The following is a 25,000-nucleotide window of genomic DNA, read 5'->3' on the forward strand; positions in this document are numbered from 1 at the left end:
ATCGTAGAACAGGACAACCGGCTACATGCGCTTCAAATACTCGAAATGTGTCACATCTTTTGTGACAACACAACGGTAAATTTCAGAACCGACACGAGCAATTTGAATGTAGTTTATTCGGGTTTCCTGCACTCAATCGCGGACGAAGGGCGATAATAGATAATATCTCACTCTCTATGTTTTATGTTCTCTGTTATCTCTCCTTGTCCGTTCCATATGGGTTTTGATATCTCTCATTTGAAACATTTTGATTCATAACCGTTTGGATGTGCGCGGGTGAAAGCTGTGTAAGTTTGTGCTACGTTAAATGTTAGACCCATTCAAATGAATTTAGTCACTATGTCCGAATTTTTGTTTAAATATTGCAGTGTAATTTTGTCAGCCGTTCCAAAATCAATGTTCAAAAACCACTTGACATAGAAATAACTGTTTGGTGTAAGTAATTTGTATAATCTGTATGTTATATGTTAATAAGTGACTAAATGTGAAATTTGTAGTTTGCCCTGAGGATGAATGAATAAACATTCGAAACGTCGGCTTTTAACCTAACCGGTTGTTTTTAAAGAAACCCGAAGACCGATATAGCGCCAAAAAATCCCATAAATTATCAAGACGGTCGAAAATCAACCAATATAATGAAAATTCTCGGCTTGGTATCCACCACTTCACCAAGAAAAAAAAAAATAAGTTTCTGGAACATCCTAGAATATTCTATGGAGGAATCAATATGCTTTTTTTTTTCATTATTGGAAGAAGTTTTCCGGAACTAAAACAAGGGAATGAATATATTCTAGGACATATTTCGAAGGAAGGAGAGGCCCATATAGCCGAGGCGGTAAACGCACGGGTATTCAGCATGACCATGCTGAGGGTGACGGGTTCGATTCCCGGTCGGTCCAGGATCTTTTCGTAAAGGAAATTTCCTTGACTTCCTTGGGCATAGAGTATCTTCGTGCCTGCCACACGATATACACATGCAAAATGGTCATTGGCAGAGGAAGCTCTGAGTTAATAACTGTGTAAGTGCTCATAGAACACTAAGCTGAGAAGCAGGCTTTGTCCCAGTGAGGACGTTACGCCAAGAAGAGGAGGAGAGGCTAATTTAAAAACTTTCCATAATAAATTAAATGTTCGTAAATTTTTGTTTAGAGAAATTTCTGAATCTCTCCTGGGCGAAGAAGTATGAGGAGAGGAAGGAGAAGAATATAAATTTGATTGATTGATTTGTCTTTATTAAAGAGACTTTCAGCCGGGCTGAAAGTCTCTCTAATAAAGACAAATCAATCAATCAGACTTTCAGCCCTAAGAGTATAAAGATACGCATGTTTTTGGAATATTCTAGAACATTCTCTGATGCAGGATATACTAAAAATGTTCGTCCGTGAATTTCCGATGAATAATAGAATGTTTAGAAGCTTTCTGTTTCTAATTCTAAACAATTAGGAACATTACTGTGAGAATCAGGAGATGAAATCGAAGATTCATGAACATTCTCGAACATTCATCGTATCAATCAAACGAATAACATACATATTTAAGTATTTTTCACAAATAAGGGGCCATGCACAAATTACGTCACACTTTTAGAGGGGAGGGGGGGGGTGGTTTGTCATAACGTGACGACCCATACACAAATTTTTGAAGTCTCATACAAAAATTCTGACATAGGGGGGAGGGGGGGTTGAAAATGGTCGATATTCACGTGACATAATTTGTGTATCACCTCAGCATATTTGAAAACTTTCTGTTTAGAATTCGGAGCCTTACATTGCAAAGAGATTAAGAAGAAGGAAATTTTAGAATACTTCAGAGAAATAAACATGGTTTCTGAATAAAGTTGTAGAAAAGCAAAAAAATGCATACCAACATTTTTAAGCCATCGTCATAATTCTCGGGATGGTGAAAACGTGGCTAGCCACGTCGGGTCAGCTAGTATATATATAAAATCCCAGCGTTGTCTGTCTATCTGTCCGTAACGCTTAGAAATGTTTCGTTGAAATGTTTCACCATAGTTGTATCAAATTTCTAAAAGGTACGAGAACATTCTGAATGTTTTTTGACTTTCTAGGAATAATAAGAAGAACCTTCTGGAATGTTCAGGAACATTAATATTCTAAAAATTCTAAGAACTTCTTAAATTTTCGAGAATCCCCTTGAAGTTTCTGGACGCTTCAGAAAGAAAAAGAAGAAGAACCTTCTGCAGCATTATGAAACACCTTTTTTTTTGGCGTAGCGTCCCAACTGGGACAAACCCTGCTTCTCAGCTTAGTGTCTATGAGCTCAGTTTTTATCTGAGAACTTCGGCTTCTAATAACCACTTCAAAGTTGTTAAACGTTATAGAAAAGAGCCTTCTAGAATGTTCTAGAGAGCATGAAACTTTATTATATTGGGAAAAGGTTATGGACGTTAGGGAACGAGCAAGGAACCAAAAAAGAACCTTCTAGAATGTTCTGGAACATAAAAATCCATAAAATTTCCAGAAACCTCCTGAAAGATACAGAAGTAAAACAATCATCTGAGACATTCTGGATATCACACTTCCTCAAACTTTCTGTGCGTTACTGAACGTTTCAATCAGAGAAAAGAGAAGAACCTTCTGGAATGTTCTGTACATTTTTCATTCTTAATTTCAAGCACTTTCTGGAAGTTAATGAAAGTCCAAGAAAGAAGTAAAGGGCCTTCTCAAATGTTTTGGAACACCAAAATTCATTAAATTTCGAGACCTTTCTAGAGATTACTGAATGTTTCAGAAGGAAGAACAATAGTCTACGAAAATGTTTTAGATATTAAAAAATCTTAGAACTTTCGAAAAGTTACTGTACAAAAACAAGACAAAGACCTTCTGCTCCTGAACATTCCAAATGAAAACAGAAAAAATCTCTAGAATATTCTGGAACATTAAACTTCCCAGGTACTATCCAGAAGTTACTGAATGTTTCAGAAAGAACAAGAAAACTAACCTTCTGAAAATTTTCTGGAACAAATTATTTAATGCTGATTATGTTCGGGGAGTTTGTCAACGTTCAAAAAAAAAGTCAAATGGGCCTTCAGAAAAGTTCTGGAAAATCAGAATTCATTGAATTTTGAGAACTTCCTGGAGATTACTAAACGTTCAAGAGAGAAGCATTCTGGAGAGAGATTCAGGAATGTTCTCGAAAACAGTTTCATTGGAAGAAGTGTAACTGAAATTTTAAAAACAATCTTTTTCTAGCTAACGTGGCTAGCCACGTCGGGTCAGATAGTATTATAATAATTTGCAACCGAGCTTACTTTATTCCATGAATAATACCAGATATTTAAGCTACTGCACACGAAGAGGGTTAAGTGATCCCGTCGCGGACTCCACCGTTCCTTCAGCACTTTGGGGAACCACCGGATGCTGGTGTTGGCATGACGGAGCTTAACTATTTCGGCTGCAAAGTTCGCCACTTTTTACCGTTAGTGAAGCGATCGATCCTGATGCTGCAATAGGAATTCACTCATTGTGAGCACCAAACATATTTTAAAGAACGATATTATGTACTTACCCTTGAGTATATCCATTATTTCGGCCGGTCAATTGAGTCCGACAGCACGCGTTCGTGCAAAACATTCGTCTCCTGAGCGCGCCATTATGGTTTCTTATCTGTTTGCTTCCTTTTAAATTTTATGTGCGAAAGGTTACTTGTTATACTGTTGCACTTGGAATATATTTTAGTAATAATAAAAATCATGTGTCTTACTTATAGATTTTATCACTGGCACATAAACGAGCGATTCTCTCTCTCGCCGGCAGTTTATGCGCTTAGCGCACTTAGAATCTATCAGTCGAATAATTTGAGTGTAGCACATTGTGATTTTATTTTATAATTTAGAAAATATTTGAATAATATAGAATGTACTTTAATTTCAGAGCAATGATCATATTTATGCCGTCATTTCGTATACGTTTGCTCAACACAATCAACAGATTGGTTCCTCGTGAAGCAGCCGAAGCCATAGGACAGAAAACGGATTTGGGCGACTGGTGGGTAATATACATGCTAGGAGGCAATCTAGATCCTCCCATTTTCAAAGATGTAGTAGCAGAACTTGCAAAGCAGATAGAACCGCCACACAAAAATGGAAAACAAAGACTTTGAGGATTGACTTCATAAAAAGATGACACACGTGTAGGCTTTAGAACTGCCATAGATACCATGGGTTGTGCACGACTTCCATACTCATAGAAATAAATACACATAAATCATATTATGTTCTAAAATTCAACGTTCCTATGTTGAACATTAGTGAATCTCTCTAAGATTTTTTACAGTTTTCACATTCCAATTGATAATATATTGTTTAGCTATTAGTAGCATGAATCTCGACACAAATTTATTATTATAGAAATAAAGAAAAAATATACTATTTAAGCCCATTATTGAATCGTTTGATAACAAATCCTTTCCACTTACGTACTTAGTATTAAGATCGTTGTATACACTTTTAGCTGTAACGGACACTATTTAACTTGCATGAACATTTTCCTTGGAAGGCCGATATACCCAGGTTGACATATTTTGCTGTGTATAGTGCTGTTTTTTTCTCTCGAACAAACGAGCTGCAATAACTTGCGTGTGCAAAAACCGCAGTAACATTACAAAGAATGCATAAAAATGGCAAGAGTTGGCATGAGTACATAAAAAATACTAAGTGTGTTTCGTTTCCCAAAAATTTTTATGAAAAATCAAGCTAGTGCTCTCTGTGCTGTGATATTCAACCGATATCAGTCCAACGTTTGTAAATGGATTGCGTACAAACTCTTAAGAAAATCTATAAACAACCAAAGTTGTGTAAAAGATCCCAATAATAGCATTTTTATATCCCCTTCGGGTGGGACCATAAAAGACTGATTATCTCAATTTTTCTCTTATAAAATTAACGTTTTCCAGAATAAAGCTTTTTTACTTCGGCTATGTTGTCCACCTATGCACTTTTTGCGGTCAAATTAAGATCAGCACAATTGTGCTGGTCCATCCTCAAAGCAGTCGATGTTCTATAAGAAATTGCTAAATATTGCCTACTTTTAGGCGTTTTATGGTATAGAAGATTGATTGTAATTATTAAACCACTACAAAGTGTTAGGCGTTTTATGGTATAGAAGATTGATTGTAATTATTAAACCACTACAAAGTGGTAGTTTGTAGAAATTTAGACGTATACTTATTTTATCTTATTCGTTTATTTGGAAGGCTCGGGCGCCACAAACGTAAAATTTTAACTAAAGGGTCACGATATCAACTTGACAGGGTATTCAAATCATAGAAGTGATGTGGAGATCAATGAACATGAGATCTCGAAAATTTGCATACTTTTCAACTCGTGATTAATCAATTATTACTAATCCAAAGTCGAGTCTGCTTAATGATAGCTCTTCAGCAGAGTTGCAGTGTTTTCCGACTAGAAGTAACCGTTCGAAAATCGCTATCCAAAGCTTAAAAATCTCTTAACTCGTGGTGTACGGTGTTTATCCTATTCTTCTTAAGTTGGGGCAAACTTATGTCGCATTGGGTCGATTATCGCAACAAATACAGGTTGTGACATTGTCATTATTATTGCGCGATGGTTGAATTTTGATTCAGTGAAAGGGGAGGCTTTCCACGGACCAGCACGAATCCATTTTAATCGATGTTTTTAATTTACTTGATATTTTTGTATACTATTCCTTTTCATGTGAGAAACCATTTTTTCATATCAAAAGTTCATATTTTGTCTCGACTAACTTTCAAATAGGGCCTATGAAAAAATGGAACACAAGCAAATAAAAAATTATAACACGGAAACGGCTTGTTCGATCGGAAAGGTGTCTTCAGCAAAGTTGTAGAATAATATATGGCGGCTCTCAGAAAAATACATATTGAAATATTTATTTAGTTTTTCTTCTAAAAAAACTGAATTTTGTTACTAAAAATTAAATATCTCAAAAAGTTATTTTTTTACCTTCGTGTTTTTTTGTGAGAATAAAGTTCATTCTGTAAGCTATCATCTGTAAAATTTTTATAGTGGTAAAAAAATGTACAAAAAAGTTACGGCACTTTGAACATTTTTGGTTGCGTGTTTTTTTTAGAGTGCATGACGAATTTCCCGCAAACTAGATTTTGGGGTTGGCAGCACCCTCTCAGATTTCAATGGAATTGTGTAGTTATGAAGACTATGTACTTTAAAGCAACGTTGCATACTTTGTCGTTTTTTTTTTTTTTAAATTTATCTACACTAATATCTGAAAAGGGCTTAAGTTTTTGACTATTTTATTTATACCAATATAACTTAAAAATAACATGACCTGCAAAAAAGTGTGGTATGTGTGACTTTAAGGAATTTGTGTAAACTTTCAAGTAAAAAATTGAAATATTGAAAAAACGATCACGCTAAAAAAAAGTTAAAAAATAAATTGAAGTCAATTTGGAATACATGCCCATTTGCGAAATTAAATTAATCCTATTTCGGAGAACCAAACCCCACACCAACCAATAAGAATAGAATTCAAAATGGATCAAAGTAATTAAATTGCTATTATCTAAATCTAACCCAACACAAAATGTTTTTTTTTTGAGTCAAACCAATTTTTGGGTATTTTTATACGTGGATTTTCACATATTGATATTGAACATAGCTTTACATGTTTCAATTATAAATCTATCCAATACAAAGAATACAATTTCGGATTCTCTTTTGAACCAAAACACCAGATTTGTTACACAGAAATTCAGAACATCAACCAGAAGTCGAATTTCAACTTAAAATTTTTCTTATTCATAAGAGAATAAAATAAATACTTTGCATTAGATAGACTTGTGATTTAAACATATGGAGCTATGTTTAATTTAATATCTGTAAAAAACGCCCTGGATAAAATCTTTTGTTTTCTACCGAAGAGAAACACGCAAAATGATGACATGAAGTATTTGTTGTTAGAAACCGTCCATTAAAGACGTAGCATTTTAGAGGAAGTTTATGATATTGCTAGGAGCCTTCTATTGGGTATAGGAGAATATACTTTAAGAGGGGAGGAGTTGTCAAAAATGTTCTACTAATGCTACCGTGATTTCGAATGCAGCGATATGGTCAAACTCAAACATTACAGAATCCTTGAAAAAGGTCCAATAAGGACCGAAACGTCGGGTTAAGAAAACATATAGTTCTTTTTGATTGACCAAATTAGACTGAATTGCCAATTAAAGATATCATCCAACGTACAGTCGATCACCCAAAGAAAGTCAAACTCAAAGCAATAAACAAGTACGACCACGATTCTCATCAGTCAACGAGATTGAAACTTTTACTACAAATCATTTTATTGCAATAGGTAAATATCATTTAAAATAAAAAATCAATAATTTTGCTTTCGGGATGAAATTGATCAGTAAATGAAATACCTTTGCATGTGCCAAAAATATGTTTTCCACCTGAATTAACAGCCCCAGAATGCGAAATGCTGCGCAAAAGTTTAACGAGTTTTCTCAATTTTTAATTATTCAAGTTTTAAATTTAATAAATTTCATGAAAACGCCTTAAAGTATGCACTTTTCATACTGAAAAAGTGATTACTTCCGAAAAGTGCAATTTTATGTATAAATTTGAATATTTATGAAATTTTTGATTATGAAATCGTGTTTAGCAAATACTTGGCAGCTAAAAGCATCCATTCGAATATTCATTACATGTGCGATACAGCCACGGTAACAAAAGTTTGAAAGGGTATTTGAGGTTCGCCAAACACGCAATTACGGAAAATATTGAATTTAATACAGAAATATGTGACTAATTGACTGTAAAACATGTAACTCATCATTCACTAATCCTTTAGCCGGATGATGGTCATTTTCTACAAATTGTTTTAAGTTTAAAGCAATATTTTTAGCAAATGAACATGACTCTCACGTCGATCAATTTCACCCCACTGATCAGTTTCACCCGAAATCACGGTACCTCAGAAATGCTTTTCTTCAAAAGTGCGCGTCTTGCGATATATGGCAAAATTTTCAATAATTACAAAAATGTCATGTTTTGCAAATTGAAATAATTTTTCTTATTTGCATTTTTTTTACTTTTAAAGCGTATTGACATTTTTCAATGTTATGAAAGTTCACATGATTACAGGTATACCTCGATTTAGTGGACCCTCGATTATATAGACCCTCGATTTTATGTACTTCGATTTTATGTACATTTTACCTCGATCTTATGTACATTTCTAATGGTATTTTTTTTAAACTATTCAATCAGTTTAAAACTTGCAATTTATTACATGATGACTTATAAACCAGGGGTCTTCAGCCTTTAACACGCGGAGCACTTCATATCAATAAATTGTTTTGTAGAGTACCCATATTAGCGCCAATACATACCTCATGACATACTTAGTTCTATATATTTACTGTAATCTCATACTTCCCTTTCTGACTTCATTTTTTTTATAAATATCCCTGGCTTTTTAGATGATTGCGATGAGCGGAGTATATGGAGTGATTTTCTGGCAATATTTTTTTATAGATCCCTTAGCAATGAGAACATTTTTGACGGATGCATGCAAACTGATTCACCAAATCTTCTCTCAAAGTTTTCCAACAAACTTTTTTCAACGATTCTTATGACTTCCTCACCGAGAATTGTATTAAATACCTGATATTTTTGGTAGATTTGCTGATTGAATTCCAAAATGTATAGCAAATTCACTAAAAAGGTCATTGTAATGCTTCGGATGATTACTGACAAGATTTGTGATAAATTATTTCTAGTGCTCTCATGGTAGAATCAGATCTAGTTAGTCAAGGTTTCCCGATTTCAGCGTCCCTTCACGTGCACATTCCCAAGGATGAATTCCTGGAGGAGTCTTTGAAGGAGCCACTTGAGCAATTCGTGAGCTGCTGGAACAACTTCTTAAAGAATACATGGACCAACTTTTGAAGAAATCCTTGCCGAAATTTCTGAAGTAGTTCTAGTAATATTGAACAAGTATCTAAAGATATCTCCAAAAGTATCACTGAAAAAATCTGAAGAAAATTCTAAATAAACTCCTTAAAGCATTTCTGAAAAAAAGGATTATTTTTTAATTTCATAGATGGATTTTCTGAAGAAGTTCCGGAAGGAATACCTTGACACTACTGCTGGAATAACTAACAAAACCTCTCGAAATATTAAAAAAAAACCTGGAGGAAACCCAAAAAAAAATTAAACAAAGTTTCAATGAAGTCTTTGAGAAACTCATAGAGGAATTCTTAGAGGAGCGCTTGGAGGAAATCCTGAAGATATTTGTAATAAAATATATAGAGGAATAACCGGTGGAATTTCTGAGGAAATCTCTGTGTCAATTTCTGCAGGAATCTCTGTATAAATGTCTTCCAGCCTTTTCATAGCAATCCTCTATAGCAGTCGGCAAAATCTGTAGAAAAATTTCTGAAGCAATCCTTGGAGGATTTCCTAAGACTTTTTAACTTAAGAAATCCTTGGAGCAATTTCTGGAAGAAAAATGTCTTGAAGCAATATCTAAAGGCATGTGCATAAATTTTGGGATTTTCCTTCATAATATCTTGTAGAATTTCAAAAGCAATCATTGGAGACAGTTTTTTTTGAAAACTTCTGAGATAATTTTGAAGAAGTTTTGATTTTCTGATTCTGATACATTAAGAAACAGAATCTCAAAATTTGAATCATATTTTAAAAAAAGTTCATGGAATACTTTTGAGAAACTTCATGGAAGGTTTTCTAGATGAATGCTTCGAAAAAAATCTAAAGGAATCTCTTTCAAAGAAATTTGTAGATGAATTTCTAGAACAATCTATGCAAGATTTTTAGAACCCATGCGACATTTATGGAAGCCACCCGTGTAAGACTTTCTTAAGGAGTTCTTAGAGAAGTTTCTATATGACATTCCAGAATCCCTAGAAGTTTTTTGTGAGACTGAATTTCTTTCGGATTTCCTGGATGAACTTGTGAAGTAAATCTATTTTTTCAGGAACTCGTGAAAGATTTTTTAAATGAGTCCTAGGATGGATTTCAACTAGGGTCTATGAAAGAATTATCGAAAAATCTGTGGAAGTTTAAGGAGAAAGTTATAAAAAAAAATCTGGAAGAAAATCTGGAGATATTTTTGAAGAAATTATTAGTCGAAATTGTAATAAAATCCATGGAAGATTTTCTGAAGAAACCCTCAGGGTAATTTCTACAGGAATCCCTGCAGAAAATTCCCTAATGGATCTCATATTTTTTAAAGAGTCCCTGGAGAATATTCTAGAGAAATCCCAGGAAGTTTCTCTGACAGAAATTCAGATTCAAAAAAAAAAAACCTTGAAGCAACTTCTAAAGCCAACCCTGGAGAAAGTTTTGAAATAAATTCTCGGAGAACCGTTTGAGAGAATGCTTTAAGAAATTTCCGAAGGATTTTCTGAAGAAATCCCTGGAGGAGTATCAACAAAAATTTATACACAACTCTTTCTGAAACATCTGGAGAAATCACTGGAGAGGAATTTCTATAGAAATTGGAAATTGTTGTGAGAATTTTTGATGAAATACTTGGAAGAGTTTCCAAAGTAACCCCAGTTTATATTTTTTGAAACATTTTCTGAAAAATAGTTTATGAAGGCATAGCTGAATGTTTTATTAAAGGAATCTGTGGAGTAATTTGAATAAATGTCCAAAGATATTTCTAATGGAATCTCTGAATGCATTTTTGTAGGAATCATCAGAGGAATTTCTACTCAAATTAAAAAAAAAATTTTTTGAAAAAATGGGGAGGAATTTCAGAAGAAAATCATTGAAATGCTTGGAATGAATTCTTTGTGAACTTCATAGAACAGAAAGAATTTCTAAACAAATCTCTGAAGAAAATTTCCAAATGAATCAATGGAAGATTTTTTGAAAGAATCCGTAAAGGATTTTTTGGCCGAACACTCGGACAAATTTCAGCAAACAAATACAGAAAGATATTTTACAAGATATTTTTGGTAGATTTTCTAAAGAAATCTCCAAATAAATGCCTAGAGAAATTTATGAATGAACAACTAGAAGAATTTCTGAAATAATTCTTGGGCCAATTTCTCAAAAAAATCTCTGAAATAACTTGTGTAAACTCCAGGGGCCCATATAGCCGAGGCGGTAAACGCACGCGGGTATTCAGCATGACCATGCTGAGGGTGACGGGTTCGATTCCCGGTCGGTCCAGGATCTTTTCGACTGACTTCCCTGACTTCCTTGGGCAAAGAGTATCTTCGTGCCTGCCACACGATATACACATGCAAAATGGTCACTGGCAGAGGAAGCTCTCAGTTAAAAACTGTGGAGGTGCTCATTGAACACTAAGCTGAGAAGCAGGCTTTGTCCCAGTGAGGACGTTACGCCAAGAAGAAGGAGGAACTTGTGTAAAGTGTAACATGATGGTTTAATGTGGCAAGTTTCATTCGGAGACCGTCGTAATTAGAGTTGAAAATTCTGAGTTCACTTAACTTTATTTAACACCTCAGAATTGCAACAAAAGGCGACCGAGACCGAGGAGATAGCGGTACAAGCCTACACTACTCATACAGAAAGATCGTTCGGCAAATACAGCACAACCAGTAACCATGCTCTATCAAGTGCTTGTCACGAATCTCTAAATTTCCGAAGGAATCCCTTGAGGAATCCCTGGAGGAATTTATGAAGCAATTCGTAAACAAATTCCAGGGTAAATAAATCCTCAGAGATATTTTCAAAAGAATCCCTGAATGAACTCCCGTTTTTTTTTATTTTTTGGGACATTTATGCAAATAGCGTTATTGTGTATGTCCATTGCACAAAATATTGGCTTTTCAATCAACCATACATGGTTTTGGACAAAAGATTTCGATCATAAAAAAATAGCAAGATAGTGGTTTATTCGTTATTAAGCGAGAATTACTAATATAGGCCAAAAACTCCGAGCCTTTCATCGAAAACTCAATTTTCATGCAGTTTTTATATGTTTTGGTACATTTTGGTATAAAATTTAAATTAAAATAAAATAAAAAATTTTGCTTCGATTTTATGTAAAATTCGATTTTATAGACATTTCAAAAATTGAAATGTCCACTAAGTCGAGGTATACCTGTATCTAAAAGTCACCCATACATAACTTTTTTGAAGGTAATGTCATTTTTAAGTTAGTAAAAAACGGTCAAATACTTTAGACCTTTTCAAATATTAGTCTAGGTAAATAAAAAAAACAACGTATGCAATCTTGCTTTAAAATACGTCTTTAAAGCTAAGAAATTCCATCGGATTCTGAGACAGTTTTGCCAAACCCCTACGGCGAGTTTGCGTGAATTCGTCATACACTCTAAAAATCACACAACCGAAAATGTTCAAAGTGCCATAACTTTTTTGTACATTTTTTTACCATTATGAAATTTCTACAGATGGTAGCTAACAGAATGAACTTTATTCTCACAAAATATCACGAAGGTAAAAAAATAACTTTTTGAGATATTTAATTTTTAGTAACAAAATTCAGTTTTTTTAGAACAAAAACTAAATAAATTTTTCAATGTGTATTTTTCTGAGAGCCACCATTTATTAATCTACAACTTTGCCGAAGACAGTTTTCCGATCAAACAAGCAGTTTCAGAGAGATGATTTTTCATTTGCATGTGTTCCATTTTTTCATAGGCCCTATTTGAAAGTTAGTCGAGACTCAATAAAAAGTTTTAATATGAAAAAATAGTTATTTATATTGATTAGAACAGCTGTGCAAAATTTTATGCAAATAAAAAATGCAAAATTTAAAAAAATGGATTTTTTTCGTGCTGCTTCGTGGAAAGCCTCAGGGATAAAAGATTCAAAAATAATATTTCAATTTTACTCCTTGAACATCATCCTCATATCATATTTAGCTCTTATGATATCTAACCAATAGCAGTGAACTATTAGCTTGATCTTCAAATATCAAATTTGAATATTGTTTGTTCCAGGAACATTTTTCAAATACTGTTTCGCTACTTTTATCTCTTATATGGATTAAACTAATATCACCTCCACCCGTGAATTTACAGTTATATGATCCAAATATGTATTAAGATACAACGCGATTAGAGTTCTTTAGATAGCCGTATGATGTGGCTAGCGTTCAATTTTCAGATTTCAAATCTGGTTAGCAGGGATTACAGTCCCGGGGTCTGACAAAATTCCACCTCTTCTTGCGAGGCAGTCGCGTGCTCCTGCTAATTATAGGACTACTTACCCCAATTCAAGGTGTTAATCGACCCGTGTCGAGGAATGAGTGATCGAGGGGCTGAAAAAGATGCTCGATCGTTAACGGAACCTGGGGGTAAATACCTGGGAACTTCTCACAGTATTTCGTCCCTTATCCCGTTAATCAAACAGGTGGTAGTGGTAGTGGCGAGGCTAACCTTTTCGTAAGATGTGGGTTGGCTAGGTCTTCCTTAAGGAGAAGTGAGAAGTCTGGATCAAGAAGCTGCACACACAGCTCAAGCATAGGAGCTTCGATTTATGTGGTCGAAGCGTGGATAATGGGGACTATCAACCAAAAAAGTTATGGGCTGTCTGCATTAGAAGTGGCTTAGTAGCAGCTAAGCGAGATCATCGATTTTGCATCCACAAAGTCCAATATAAGCAAGGACCTTGAATCGGCCGATGGAGTCGATGGACGATGCCAAGCAAGATCACGAGAGACTCGTTAAAACTGCAGAACCAGTGAAAGAAAAGGTTATGAAGTCTACCCAGGTGGAGGCCTTCGCTTTCGCAAGAAGCACAAAAGATGTGGTGGATGTAACTGTTTTTGATTAGCACTCGCAGAAGCGGGTGAGACAGCCGTCAGGTGAAGAGCTGTCTGACGGTGCCCGCAAGACTAGGCGAATACTAACCCTGAAGGTCGGCAGCAATGTCGGCAAGTAGGCTTGGCAAAACTAGTGTCACTCCCCCCGGGGAAAAGTTACACTTTCAGATAAAAAATCCCAGAGGTCGCCCCTTGTCTCCTAGTGTCGCTCCCCCGGGGAAAAGTTACACTTTCAGATAAAAAATCCCAGAGGTCGCCCCTTGTCTCCTTGGTTCAAATCGAGCAACGCTTCTTGTAGAAAAATCATTTATGAAACTTTCCTTCGAAGACCGCAAAACAATGGACTATCAGCTTTGCTGAAAATTGCAACAGATGGCGCTACTGAGCAGGAGTTTTTTGCCTTTTATATATATGAAAAAAAATTACAAAAAATGATTTTTTGACTCAATACACGTTTTATCAGAAAAAAATATTTGGTACAGCTTGTAGGTAATAATAGTAGCCAGCAGCGTTACTAATTATTTTTTGCAAAAATTTTGAAATATTTGAAATATTTGAAAAAATATTCAAATCTCCATACATTTTTTCGACCGAAAACTTATGCCTCTATACTGGTTGCTCTTCCTTTTCCTATACATGCCATCGAATATACATGGAGTCATGTTTACTTTCGTATCTGTCAAACGAACAGAAAACAAAGAACAAGCAAGGTTTGGAATCAGCAGCAGTGATGCCACATACACAGATTTACCTAGAATTACACAGATTTTCTCCCATTTTTGCCTACAGATATCTGTGATCAAAGAATTTTGCAATAAAAAAGATTTTTAAGATTTTGAAAACTACGACAATGACTTTCGTGAAAAAAAGCATTATTATAATTTTCAGGTACTCAAATTTAAATAATAGAAATTAAATCTTCTGGTTGGATGGTCGAGGCTAAGCCTCAGGCGCATTGTTTTCGACGTTCTTGTGGTTTCTGATGATCTTCAGATGCAACCTGGGAGTGTTTTGGTCGACGTTATTCTAAGAACATTTTTTTCCGTTTTTTTTTTAACAAATTGTTCAAAAATATTCGATTTTGGAGACATTAACCTATCACAGATTTTTACTAAGATTTTCTGAAATTTCCTGCAGATGAAAATAGTTTATTTATGTAACGAGTTGCAAAAAGTTATTTTTTTCAGCACGAGTCGTACATTTATCGAGTTCCATACAAAATTTTATGCAATGACTTTTTCATAATGCAACCCATTTGAGTTGCATAATGTTCATAATGCAACTCAAATGATTTTGGTCAAAAAAATCTTTATGCAATTCAGTATCATAATTTACATTTTATATAACTCATTTTGGTATCATAATGGCCATTTTTTCCGAACTGGCTCATTATGCAACTGAAATGAGTTGCATAATAAAAAATAGTTGTATAATGTTCATAATGCAACTCATTTGAGTTGCATTATAAACATTATGCAACTCAAATGAGTTGCATTATGAACATTATACAACTATTTTTTATTATGCAACTCATTTCAGTTGCATAATGAGCCAGTTCGGAAAAAATGGCCATTATGATACCAAAATGAGTTATATAAAATGTAAATTATGATACTGAATTGCATAAAGATTTTTTTGACCAAAATCACAGATGAAAACCGAAAATAATGTGGCAACACTGATCAGCAATCGGCAACTTGAAACGAAAAAAATTGAGAAGGAAATAAAAATAGTGCGATCCGAAACGCCGGTCAACAACCTTCGTCGTCCGCAGGGAAATGGTTCTTGCTGGAGCTCCAACCTATCAGGTTTGTATCTACCTAGGATTATGATTTAAGTCAGTATGGTGTGAATATATGTAGGTTAGCCAATGTTTTTGTTTTTGTTTTTTTTTTTGTAGAACAGCGAAGAAGAATATGCCAACTGGCCGAGCTGGGAGTTTGCCTTTGGCCGCTAATGGAGATCAAACGTTTGTTAGAAACCACCCGCCTGATGAAGAATCTGACGTCGATTGAATCCTGCCGTGATTGATGAATCCAGGCTAGCTTTTACGTTGGAGTTCATTGCCGTTACAAACATACGGTTAGACGAAGACGGAACAAACTTCCGAAGGTGTTGTGCAGATACAGATTGCCCAGGTGATGCGCACCTTTTTGCTTATTTTAGTCTGTTCAATTACAGCAAGGCAAGGTAGGAATACGTAGGGGAAAGGAGGTGAGGGAATCGTTTAAGATGGGTCACATGAAGAAGAGGATTCTATTTTTTTCCACGACTTTTAAAAACATTTAGCTGATAAGCTTTATTCAGTGTTGTCATGGTAAAATCAGAGCTGGTTACCCAAGATTTCTAAGTTTCAGCGCCCACTATACCGGTACGCCCCCACTATTTGTTTCTGTCATTATCGCGGAAGGGACATTTATTCTTAAATTCCTTTCATGAGTTTTGCAAGAATTCTTCTTAAATATTCTAGGAAAATCTGCAGATTACCTGTAGATGGATTAATTTCTTTAGGGATTTCTAAGTATTCTCAAACAATTTCCGGTAAATTTACAGAAATAAGATTGCCGCAGGATTTCTGAGAATGATTTAAACAAGATTTTTTCTAAGTATCCTACATTTTGATCCCTGTCAATGAATTTCTTTGCAAACTTTTTTTCCGCCTGAGATTCCTTAAAGTATTAAATATTTAGGAATTTCATCCAAGGATTGCTACATAAATACATGATTGAATTCTTTCATTTGTGAAGGAATTACTTCAGAAATATTGTCAGAATTTCTTCCAGGAGTTTTTCTTTGGGATTTCTTCCCAAATTCTTCCAAGCTTTTGTCAAAAAATTCTACTAGGAATTTCTCCAAAGATTTCAGGAATTTCTCCAAATATTTCTTTGGAAGCTGCAATTCCAGGAAGTTTTATTTTCACAAAGATTTGGATATTTTTTCGGAAATTCCTCTAGGGGTTTATTTAAGAATTTGAGGGGGTCAGAAGAAATGAAGTGTAAGTACCGTAATCCGGGGTACCATTGATCAGCGGGGTAACATTGATCGGCTTGACTGACCTCATGAATTGTTCAAACAAGCATTTTACATTGAATCAGTTTCTGCTATCGAATGGTATATCATAATCTGCTTTTATTTAGCTATTAAATGACATGTAATTCATGAAAATTGAATTTCATAAACATTGAAATAAATCGATTTATCAATAACTGTGTTTCGTAGCGCAATGAGATACATTGTCAAACATTCATGTATGGCATGAATACTAGATACAAAATGAGGTTCAAAATCACTGTATCACTTAAATATCATATCCTAGAGTTTGATTTCATGAACGGAACTTTTATGAAAATGATCTTTTTCAATAAAATATACTATTTATTGAAAGTAGGCTATCAATTACTTAAGTAATTGCCTACCTTTAGGCGTTATTCGCGGTTTGGAGGTTTTTAATCCTAAAATAACTCAAAAAGTACATAACTTGTAAGAATTTTGACTATATATTCAAAATCAGCGACCCCGAATTTAGTAAGTAAGGGTATTTTCGTTCGTCACAAACGAACATTGTTAACTTAGGTGATCAATGTTACCCCAAATCAACATAATCAAGAATTAGATTAAAAAGCCTATTTAAAATGCTTGAAAGTTTCACAATACTTTATCAAACAGCTTAACACATACAGAGAGAGTCCGTACTTGTTTTAAAAATATAAAACGTGTAACGTTTGCCTTAACAAGGGAGTTAATCAAGAAAAATCGAAAGTTTTGATCAATGTTACCCCAGCTTACGGTAACAGAAACCAACTTTCCCGTAAATGAGGTTTTAAAGTTTTTCATCAATTTTACATCCCATACAAAATGTATGGAGTTTCATAATAGACCCTTTTTTCAACGATTTATTGTTATTTTTATAATCATTGTAAAAATAATCTTAAAAAAGTTTCTGAAAGCTTGAACCTGAAGAATTTTTTGATATGTTCAGCTCAAAATCGTCAAAATGGTCACTTACACCCCTTTGATTCTTGGCCCCACAATTATGATTTTATTTCAAACACTTTTTCAGAAATTATGACCTGTTGGCATCTAGAGAGAAGTTATGACAAAACTGGCCATCTTGCTTACTTTCGATTCTCACCAATTATTGATGGCGCTATGTTGAAGAATTTGTGAACATGTTTGAAAAATAATTATTGTATGATGATAATATTCACCATTTTCTAGGCGCATTAGTTCTATGCTGCTTCAGTACCAATATTCACGGTTGAATTGAATGTACATATTACTTTGAAATTATCGCTTTTTAATTGCGAATGATATTTCCTCTTGAATTTTCCATGAAGAAACATCGTTGCACCTTTGGTTTCGATTAGGATTGAAAAAAATGTGAGTTGCCCTTTTGGGTAAAGTCTCTTTAAACAAAAAAAAAACCCTAATTAATCCACCTAGCGGTGATGGTGTCTTTCTCGTGCCTTCGAAAACACATTTCAACACAACTCAAGTGACATGTTGATGAATATCGTACTTTCATACGTTTAACAGAAATCCATTTCATGGCATCAGAGATCATATCATATATCTGGTTTTAGATTTTTGAGCCTTGAACTCTTAAACAACAGCCACAATCTTGAATATTGAGCCGCCATTTAAGTTTTATGTCCAGCAGCTTGGAAATTCTGGCCGCTATTTTTGGACTCCAGACTTCTTCCCCATATCAGATACATCCATATTGAATGGTTTTAGAGCGTAAACCTCCATTAAACAGCTGCCGTCTTGAAGTTTTTGCCGCCATCTTGAATTTTAAGACGCCATATATGGCAGTGAACATATAGCCTTTCAGTACACTTCGGTGCACGAGAAAGGCAAAACGATATTTTCGAGCTTAAATTCTGTAGAAAACTAAAATATTTAACTAAACCATTAGATTAAAAGATCTTTTTTTGATAGAAAATAAATAAACTTTCGAATGAGGGTTAAAAAGCTGCGATAAGTATGACCATTTTCAAGTTATAGCCAGTTTGAGACAAGCAAAGTCAAAAACATCTAAAGTTAATTACTATGTAACGGTTGAGATTTGACCATATGCGTACACATCACTCATTAAAAAGTTTGCATTCACCCATCGGGACCCCCCGGAACCGGTTCCGGAACACTACCGGTTCAGATATGGACTGATAGTGTTTTCCTGCTAACCGTTCATCAGGTTATCGAAAATGCCGCTGTTTGTTGTGTCGCATGAATGAGTTATGTTCAATTTAATATGTGGTCACTTCCGGCGGAGCACCCAGAACCAGTTCCGGAACACTACCAGTTCATATATGATCTGATACTGCTTCCTGCTAACCGTTCATCACGTTATCAAAAATGCCGCAGTCGCATGCATGGGTTTGGTTCTCTTTTATATTTGACCACTTCCGGCGGGATATCCGGAACCGGTTCCGGAGCACTACCGGTTCTGATATGGTCTGAGACTATTTTCCTGCTTACCGTTCATCAGATTATCGAAAATGCTGTGGTTTGATGTATCGCATGCAAGGGTATGGTTCTCTTTTGTGTATGGCCACTTCCGGTGGGACATCTGGAATCGATTCCGGAACACTACCGGTTCAGATATGGTTTGAGACTATTTTCCTGCTTACCGATCATCAGGTTATCGAAAATGCCATGGTTTGATGTGTCGCATGCATGGGTTTGGTTCTCTTTTATATTTGGCCACTTCCGGTGGGACATCCGGAACCGGTTCCGGAACACTACCGGTTCAGATATGATCTGATACTATTTTCCTGCTAGCTGTTCATCAGGTTACCGAAAATGCCGCTGTTTGATGTGTCACGTGCATTGGTTTAGTTCTCTTTTATATTTGGCAACTTCCGGCGAGGCATCCGGAACCGGTTCTGGAACACCACCGGTTCTGATATGGTCTGAGACTATTTTCCTGCTTACCGTTCATCAGATTATCGAAAATGCCGTGGTTTGATGTATCGCATGCATGGGTTTGGTTCTCTTTTATATTTGGCCACTTCCGGCGGGACATCCGGAACCGGTTCCGGAACACTACCGGTACAGATATGGTCTGAGACTATTTTCCTGCTTTCTATTAACCGTCAAGGCACCATTCATCGTGGATTTAAGAGGATTCGGGGCAAATAAGGGCTGTCCTTTGACACCAGTCATATAAACATTGTTGGTGCCGCTTTTAATTGCCTTCATTATAGTTTAAAATTAAAGCAATATCCACAGAAGTAGAAAATTTTTCACAAAATTTGGTGATATAGTACAATTAGTAAAGGGTAGTAGGGTCGCCTAATCCCGTGGTAGGTCACCATTCACCGTGGTGGTAGGGACCCATTCACCGTGTATGAGAAATTTTATTCTTCTTTGTTTAAAAATGATCAAAACAACCCAGCCAAGGGAATTTTCTTCGTTTAAATTCATTTCAAGTAATAACTTGCCAGATTATATTAGAAAAACGAATGTTCAAATTTTCGATTTTTTCTAGATATATGGGACAATATGGGGCACGGTGAATGGAGACCATTGATTTTTAGGGTACCCATTTACCGTGCCTTTTTGTTTCAATTAAAAAGTACGAGTAATCGTACTTTCTTGTTAAACTTACTTCGGTAATGCAAAATACATACCTGATATGTGAATTTAATTGCTTCTTGGTGGAAAAAAACGTTACTACATTTAGTTTATCGCTTAAATTACCTTAGCGCAGTTTTTGTTTTTTCACTATGAATGCAGTGAACGAGCAGAAACCCGCTTCATGTAAACACACTTTAGTGTCAAAATGATACTTTTAAATGTTTATAATGAGCGTTTTGACATGGTAACAATACATTAGTGTTGTATTGGTGAAATTGAAGGGAAATTGTCATATCATTCAATCATAATATGGAAATAATGAAAAAATATTCGAAGGCACACGGTGAATGGAGCCCCCACGGTGAATGGCGCCTTGACGGTATCAGATGATCGAAAATGCCGTGGTTTGATATATCGCATGCATGGGTTTGTTGCATTTTCATGTCTGGTCCCTCCCAGAGGTACCGATCCGGAACACCTGCCATAACTCCGGAACGGCTGGAACGATCCGAACCATTTTCAATAGGAAACAATGGGACTATATGCCGCGTCGAATGAACCGTCGGTCATTAAAATCGGTTGAGGTTTACTGCCAAAAAGTGATGTGAGTTTTTTGTACACACACATACACTCACACATACACACACACACACACACATACACACACACAGACATCACCTCAATTCGTCGAGCTGAGTCGACTGGTATATGTGACTCGACCCTCCGGGCTTTCTATCAAAAAGTCATTTTTGGAGTGAACATATAGCCTTTCCAGTACACTTATGGTCATAAGCACCAACGCAGTTGATACGAGATTTGATCCAGATTTATTTAAATCCCGGATTAAATTTGATACCTCGCTTCGTAAGCACCAAAACCGACGGTAACGTACTAGCACGCAGCCAAATAACATAGTGTGCGTATGCGAATGCGAACACAAAAAGAAGGCAATAAAAAACACTTCCGTCAAAGTTTTTGTTTTGTCCTCAATTCGTAAATAATACATTTTGTGAACGTGCCCTTTATTTACCATTTTTGCACAAAAAAAAAAAAAAAACAGATCGCACAACAATAAAGTGGTCACAGTCCGAAGAATTTTGTGGAAATTTTGTTAAATTAACCCAAATCCGTGAACCGAACACGTCCGAAACTGGTTACCCAAGCTGCCATGCTCGCCCCGGCCATCCAGGACGAGAAAATGGAGAGGATGAGGATTGTGGAAGCAGCTAAAAAGGACGACGAACTACTGACAGAGATTTGCTTACACGTAAGGTAAATATATTGATAAGGCGGTCGTCAACGAGAAACCGTTATTCATCCTGTGTTCCTATCGCTTGCAAACAGTTGGAGAAAGCGGAGCTCGAGGCGGAGCTTTGTTCACGGGCAGCGCAGCTTTCCCGGCTGAGGCGAAACACGAGGAATCATGGGAATACCCGGAAGGAATGCTAGCACCGGAAATGCCTTAACCAAGAATCCACTCCCGGAGGTTGATGGGAAGAATGAGCTGATGAAGGCAACCAAATGTTTCCTTGATGGCTTTATGGCAATACAGGAGGTCATTGGATTTGATAGCTACTTCTACCACTGCAGAGACGTCGAGCTGAATGGCGATTTGGAGAGCGTCTTGCAATCAAGACTGAGAATCGCTGAGGAATAATTTTGAAAATCTCAACCTGGGAGCCGCAGCTGTCCTTCGTTCCCTTAGCGAATCAGCTTCCGTCTGGATTTGCACAACCAGAACAACAAGGCAATGTAATATTCGCACAAGTCGACTTACTTAACATATAGCTCGAAAGTACCGAAGAGTTTCGCGATCGCAAACAGCAGGACCTGGAACTAGCCTAGGAGAATTCCGAGGAGGACGATGAAAGGTAGCGAATGCAGTGCTTCTATTAGTTGAGCAATAATCATTATACTTATGCGTATGTTTTTTTCAATCGCACAGCTAAACGTTTTGGTTATATCAATGTTAAAAAGGGCACTTGTCACGGTCATACCTAATATTCCGTTCTGCATATTACAACACCGCTAATAAACGTTCCTGTCTTTGCTTATATTCTTTTCATGAATACAACAATTAACTTTGGTCTGTAAGTCTGTAAGGGATGTTGCAATTTTTTTAAATATATTTTTTTGAATAAATTATCCCAGGTTTTAAGAAACTTCAGTGTTGCCTATGAAAAGCTAGAGAGATTTTGACAGAACATTTCTAAGGCCTCCAAGAATAACCAATATACAGTGCTTCAGCGGGATCTGGGACCATTTGGGGAGGGGGGCTCTTTTTGGGAACTTAATGCTGTAGCTCAAACGATTTTATGACAATGACTTTATTTTTCGTGCACGATGAGCAACGTACGGTATCTAGTTGTGTACAAAAGTTCATGTCAAGTGGCTTAAAGTTTGAAGGTTGCTCTAGGAATGCCTCCAGAAGTTACACTAGGAATTATTTCGGAAGTTACTCCAGGAATTCCTCCAGAAGTTCCTCCAAGAACTCCTCCAGAAGTTCCTGTAAGAATTCCTCCGGAAGTTCTTCTAAGAAATTCTAGGAATTCCTCCGAAAGTTTCTCCAACTCCGGAAGTTCCTTCAGGAATTCCGCCAGAAGTTGCTCCAGCAGTTCCTTCGGAAATTAAGCCGTGATATCGTTATGATTTGTTCCAACAAGGCTATTACGCATACCAAAAAAGAAACTGAGTTGATGGGCACGTTTAGAATCGATTCTGGTCTTTTGGGTGTCTACATTTGCAGCCAAATGATATGCTAAAAGCCATCATATTTTTTCCAGCGCGACGTGCGAGGTATTCGTAATAGTGTAGTGCTTTTTATAATGGCGATTCAGCAATTCGTCAGGGATTTAGAAATAATCCCCAGGGAATACAGAGTTCTTTTCAAGGACTCACCAAGGGAATACCCCAAGAATTCCTCAGGAAATTCCCTCAAAGATTTCTCCGGGAATTTCCCCAGGGATTCCTCAGGGAACTCTCCCAGGGATTTCTCCGGAAATTCCCCCAGGGATTCATCCAGGAAATTTTCCAGGGATTTCTCCATGAAATTCTCAATTGGTTCCTGTATTCCTCTTGAAATTCCCTAGGAATTCCTTGAAATATATCTCCAAAAACTCCTCTATGGATTTCTCCAGGGGTTCGTCCAGGAAAATCTCAATGGATTCCTCCTGGAACCTCCAGATATTCCACCAGGGTTTCTACAGGACTTCCTTCAGGGATTCTTATGGGACTCCTTCGGGAATTCTCTCAGGAACTCCTCCGACAATTCCCTTAGGGATTCCTCCGGGAATTCCCCCAGGGATTCCTCCGGGAATTTTCCCAGGGATTCATCCGCGAATTCCCCCAGGGATTCCTCCGGAAATTTTTCCAGGAAATCCGCCATTGATTCCTCTAGAAATGCCTCTAGGTATTCCTCATGGAATTCCTTGAAAGATACCTCCAAGAACTCCTCTATGGATGTCTCCAATGGTTCCTCCAGGGAAATTTCAATACATTCCTCCAGTGTTCTTCAGATATTCTACCAGCGATTTCTCTAGGAATTATTTCTGGGATTTCTACAGGGCTTTCTCCAGGGATTTCTCAAGGAAATCCTCCTTTGATAGAAATTCATACATAACTAACTTCAGGGATTTCTCCAGGGGTTATTTATCTTCAGGGAATCTAGGGCATTCTTCAGGGATTCCTCCAGAAATTCCTTCCAGATCTCTTCTAGGAAATCCTCGCGGAATTCCTCTTGAAATTCTTCCAGATATTCCTCCGGGAATTCCTCCAGAGATTTCTCCAGGAATACCCCCAGAGATTTTTCCGGGAATTCTCCCAGAGATTCCTCTGGGACTGCCCTCTGAAATACCTCCAGGGATTCATCCAAGAATTTCCCTAGGGACTCCTCCGGAAATTAGCCCAGGGATTCCTCCGGGAATTCCCCCAGGGAAATCTCCGGGAATTTCCCCAAGGATTCCTCCGGGAATTTTCCCAGGGAAATGCCTGGAATTCCTTGAAAGATACCTCCAAGAACTCCTCTATGGATGTCTCCAATGGTTCCTCCAGGGAAATTTCAATACATTCCTCCAGGGTCCTCCAGAAATTCTTCCAGCGATTTCTCTAGGAATTTTTTCTGGGATTTCTACAGATTTCTCCAGAGATTTCTCAAGGAAATCTTCCTGTTATAGAAATTTCTCCATAACTAACTTCAGGGATTCCTCCAGGGATTATATATCTTCAGGGAATCTAGGGCTTTCTTCAGGGATTCCTCCAGAAATTCCTTCCAGATTTCTTCTAGGAAATCCTCATGGGATTCCTCCGGCAATTCCTCCAGAGATTTCTCCAGGAATACCCCCAGAGATTTTTCCGGGAATTCTCTCAAGGATTCCTCTGGGACTTCCCTCTGAAATACCTCCATTTATTCATCCAAGAATTACCCTAGGGACTCCTACGGAAATTTCCCCAGGGATTCCTCCGGAAATTCTCCCAGGGAAATCTCCCTTAAATTCCTACAGGAAATCCCTCAGGGATTCCTCCAAAAATTCCCCAAAGGAAATCCTCCGGGAATTCCACAAAGGAATTCCTCCGGGAATTCCCCAAAAGAATTCCTCCGGAAATTCCCCAAAATAATCCCACCGGGAATTCTTTATAGGAATTCCTCCGCGAAT

General features: G+C 36.6%; 1 protein-coding gene across 2 annotated transcripts; it reads left to right on the forward strand.

The window, feature by feature from the left end:
• The first annotated feature begins 17 nt into the window (after nt 1–17).
• LOC109622934 (uncharacterized) lies at nt 18–24,994 on the forward strand. 2 transcript variants are annotated; one of them, XM_062843921.1, is made up of 2 exons: nt 18–21,620; nt 21,693–24,994. In XM_062843921.1, the coding sequence occupies exon 2, from the start codon at nt 23,808–23,810 to the stop codon at nt 24,960–24,962; it is 1,155 nt and encodes a 384-aa protein (XP_062699905.1). In that variant the 5' UTR covers nt 18–21,620; nt 21,693–23,807; the 3' UTR covers nt 24,963–24,994. The 2 variants fall into 2 exon arrangements, with proteins under 2 accessions (XP_062699905.1, XP_062699904.1); XM_062843920.1 differs by having other exon boundaries at nt 18–15,574; nt 15,667–24,994.
• Nucleotides 24,995–25,000: the final 6 nt, after the last annotated feature.

Source organism: Aedes albopictus, unplaced genomic scaffold (genome assembly GCF_035046485.1).
Source record: "Aedes albopictus strain Foshan unplaced genomic scaffold, AalbF5 HiC_scaffold_642, whole genome shotgun sequence".
Classification (NCBI taxonomy): domain Eukaryota; kingdom Metazoa; phylum Arthropoda; class Insecta; order Diptera; family Culicidae; genus Aedes; species Aedes albopictus.

What these genes read in the sequence shown, in the direction of transcription:
- LOC109622934 (XM_062843921.1), top strand. Translation starts at nt 23,808, where the DNA reads ATGTCTCCAATGGTTCCTCCAGGGAAATTTCAATACATTCCTCCAGTG.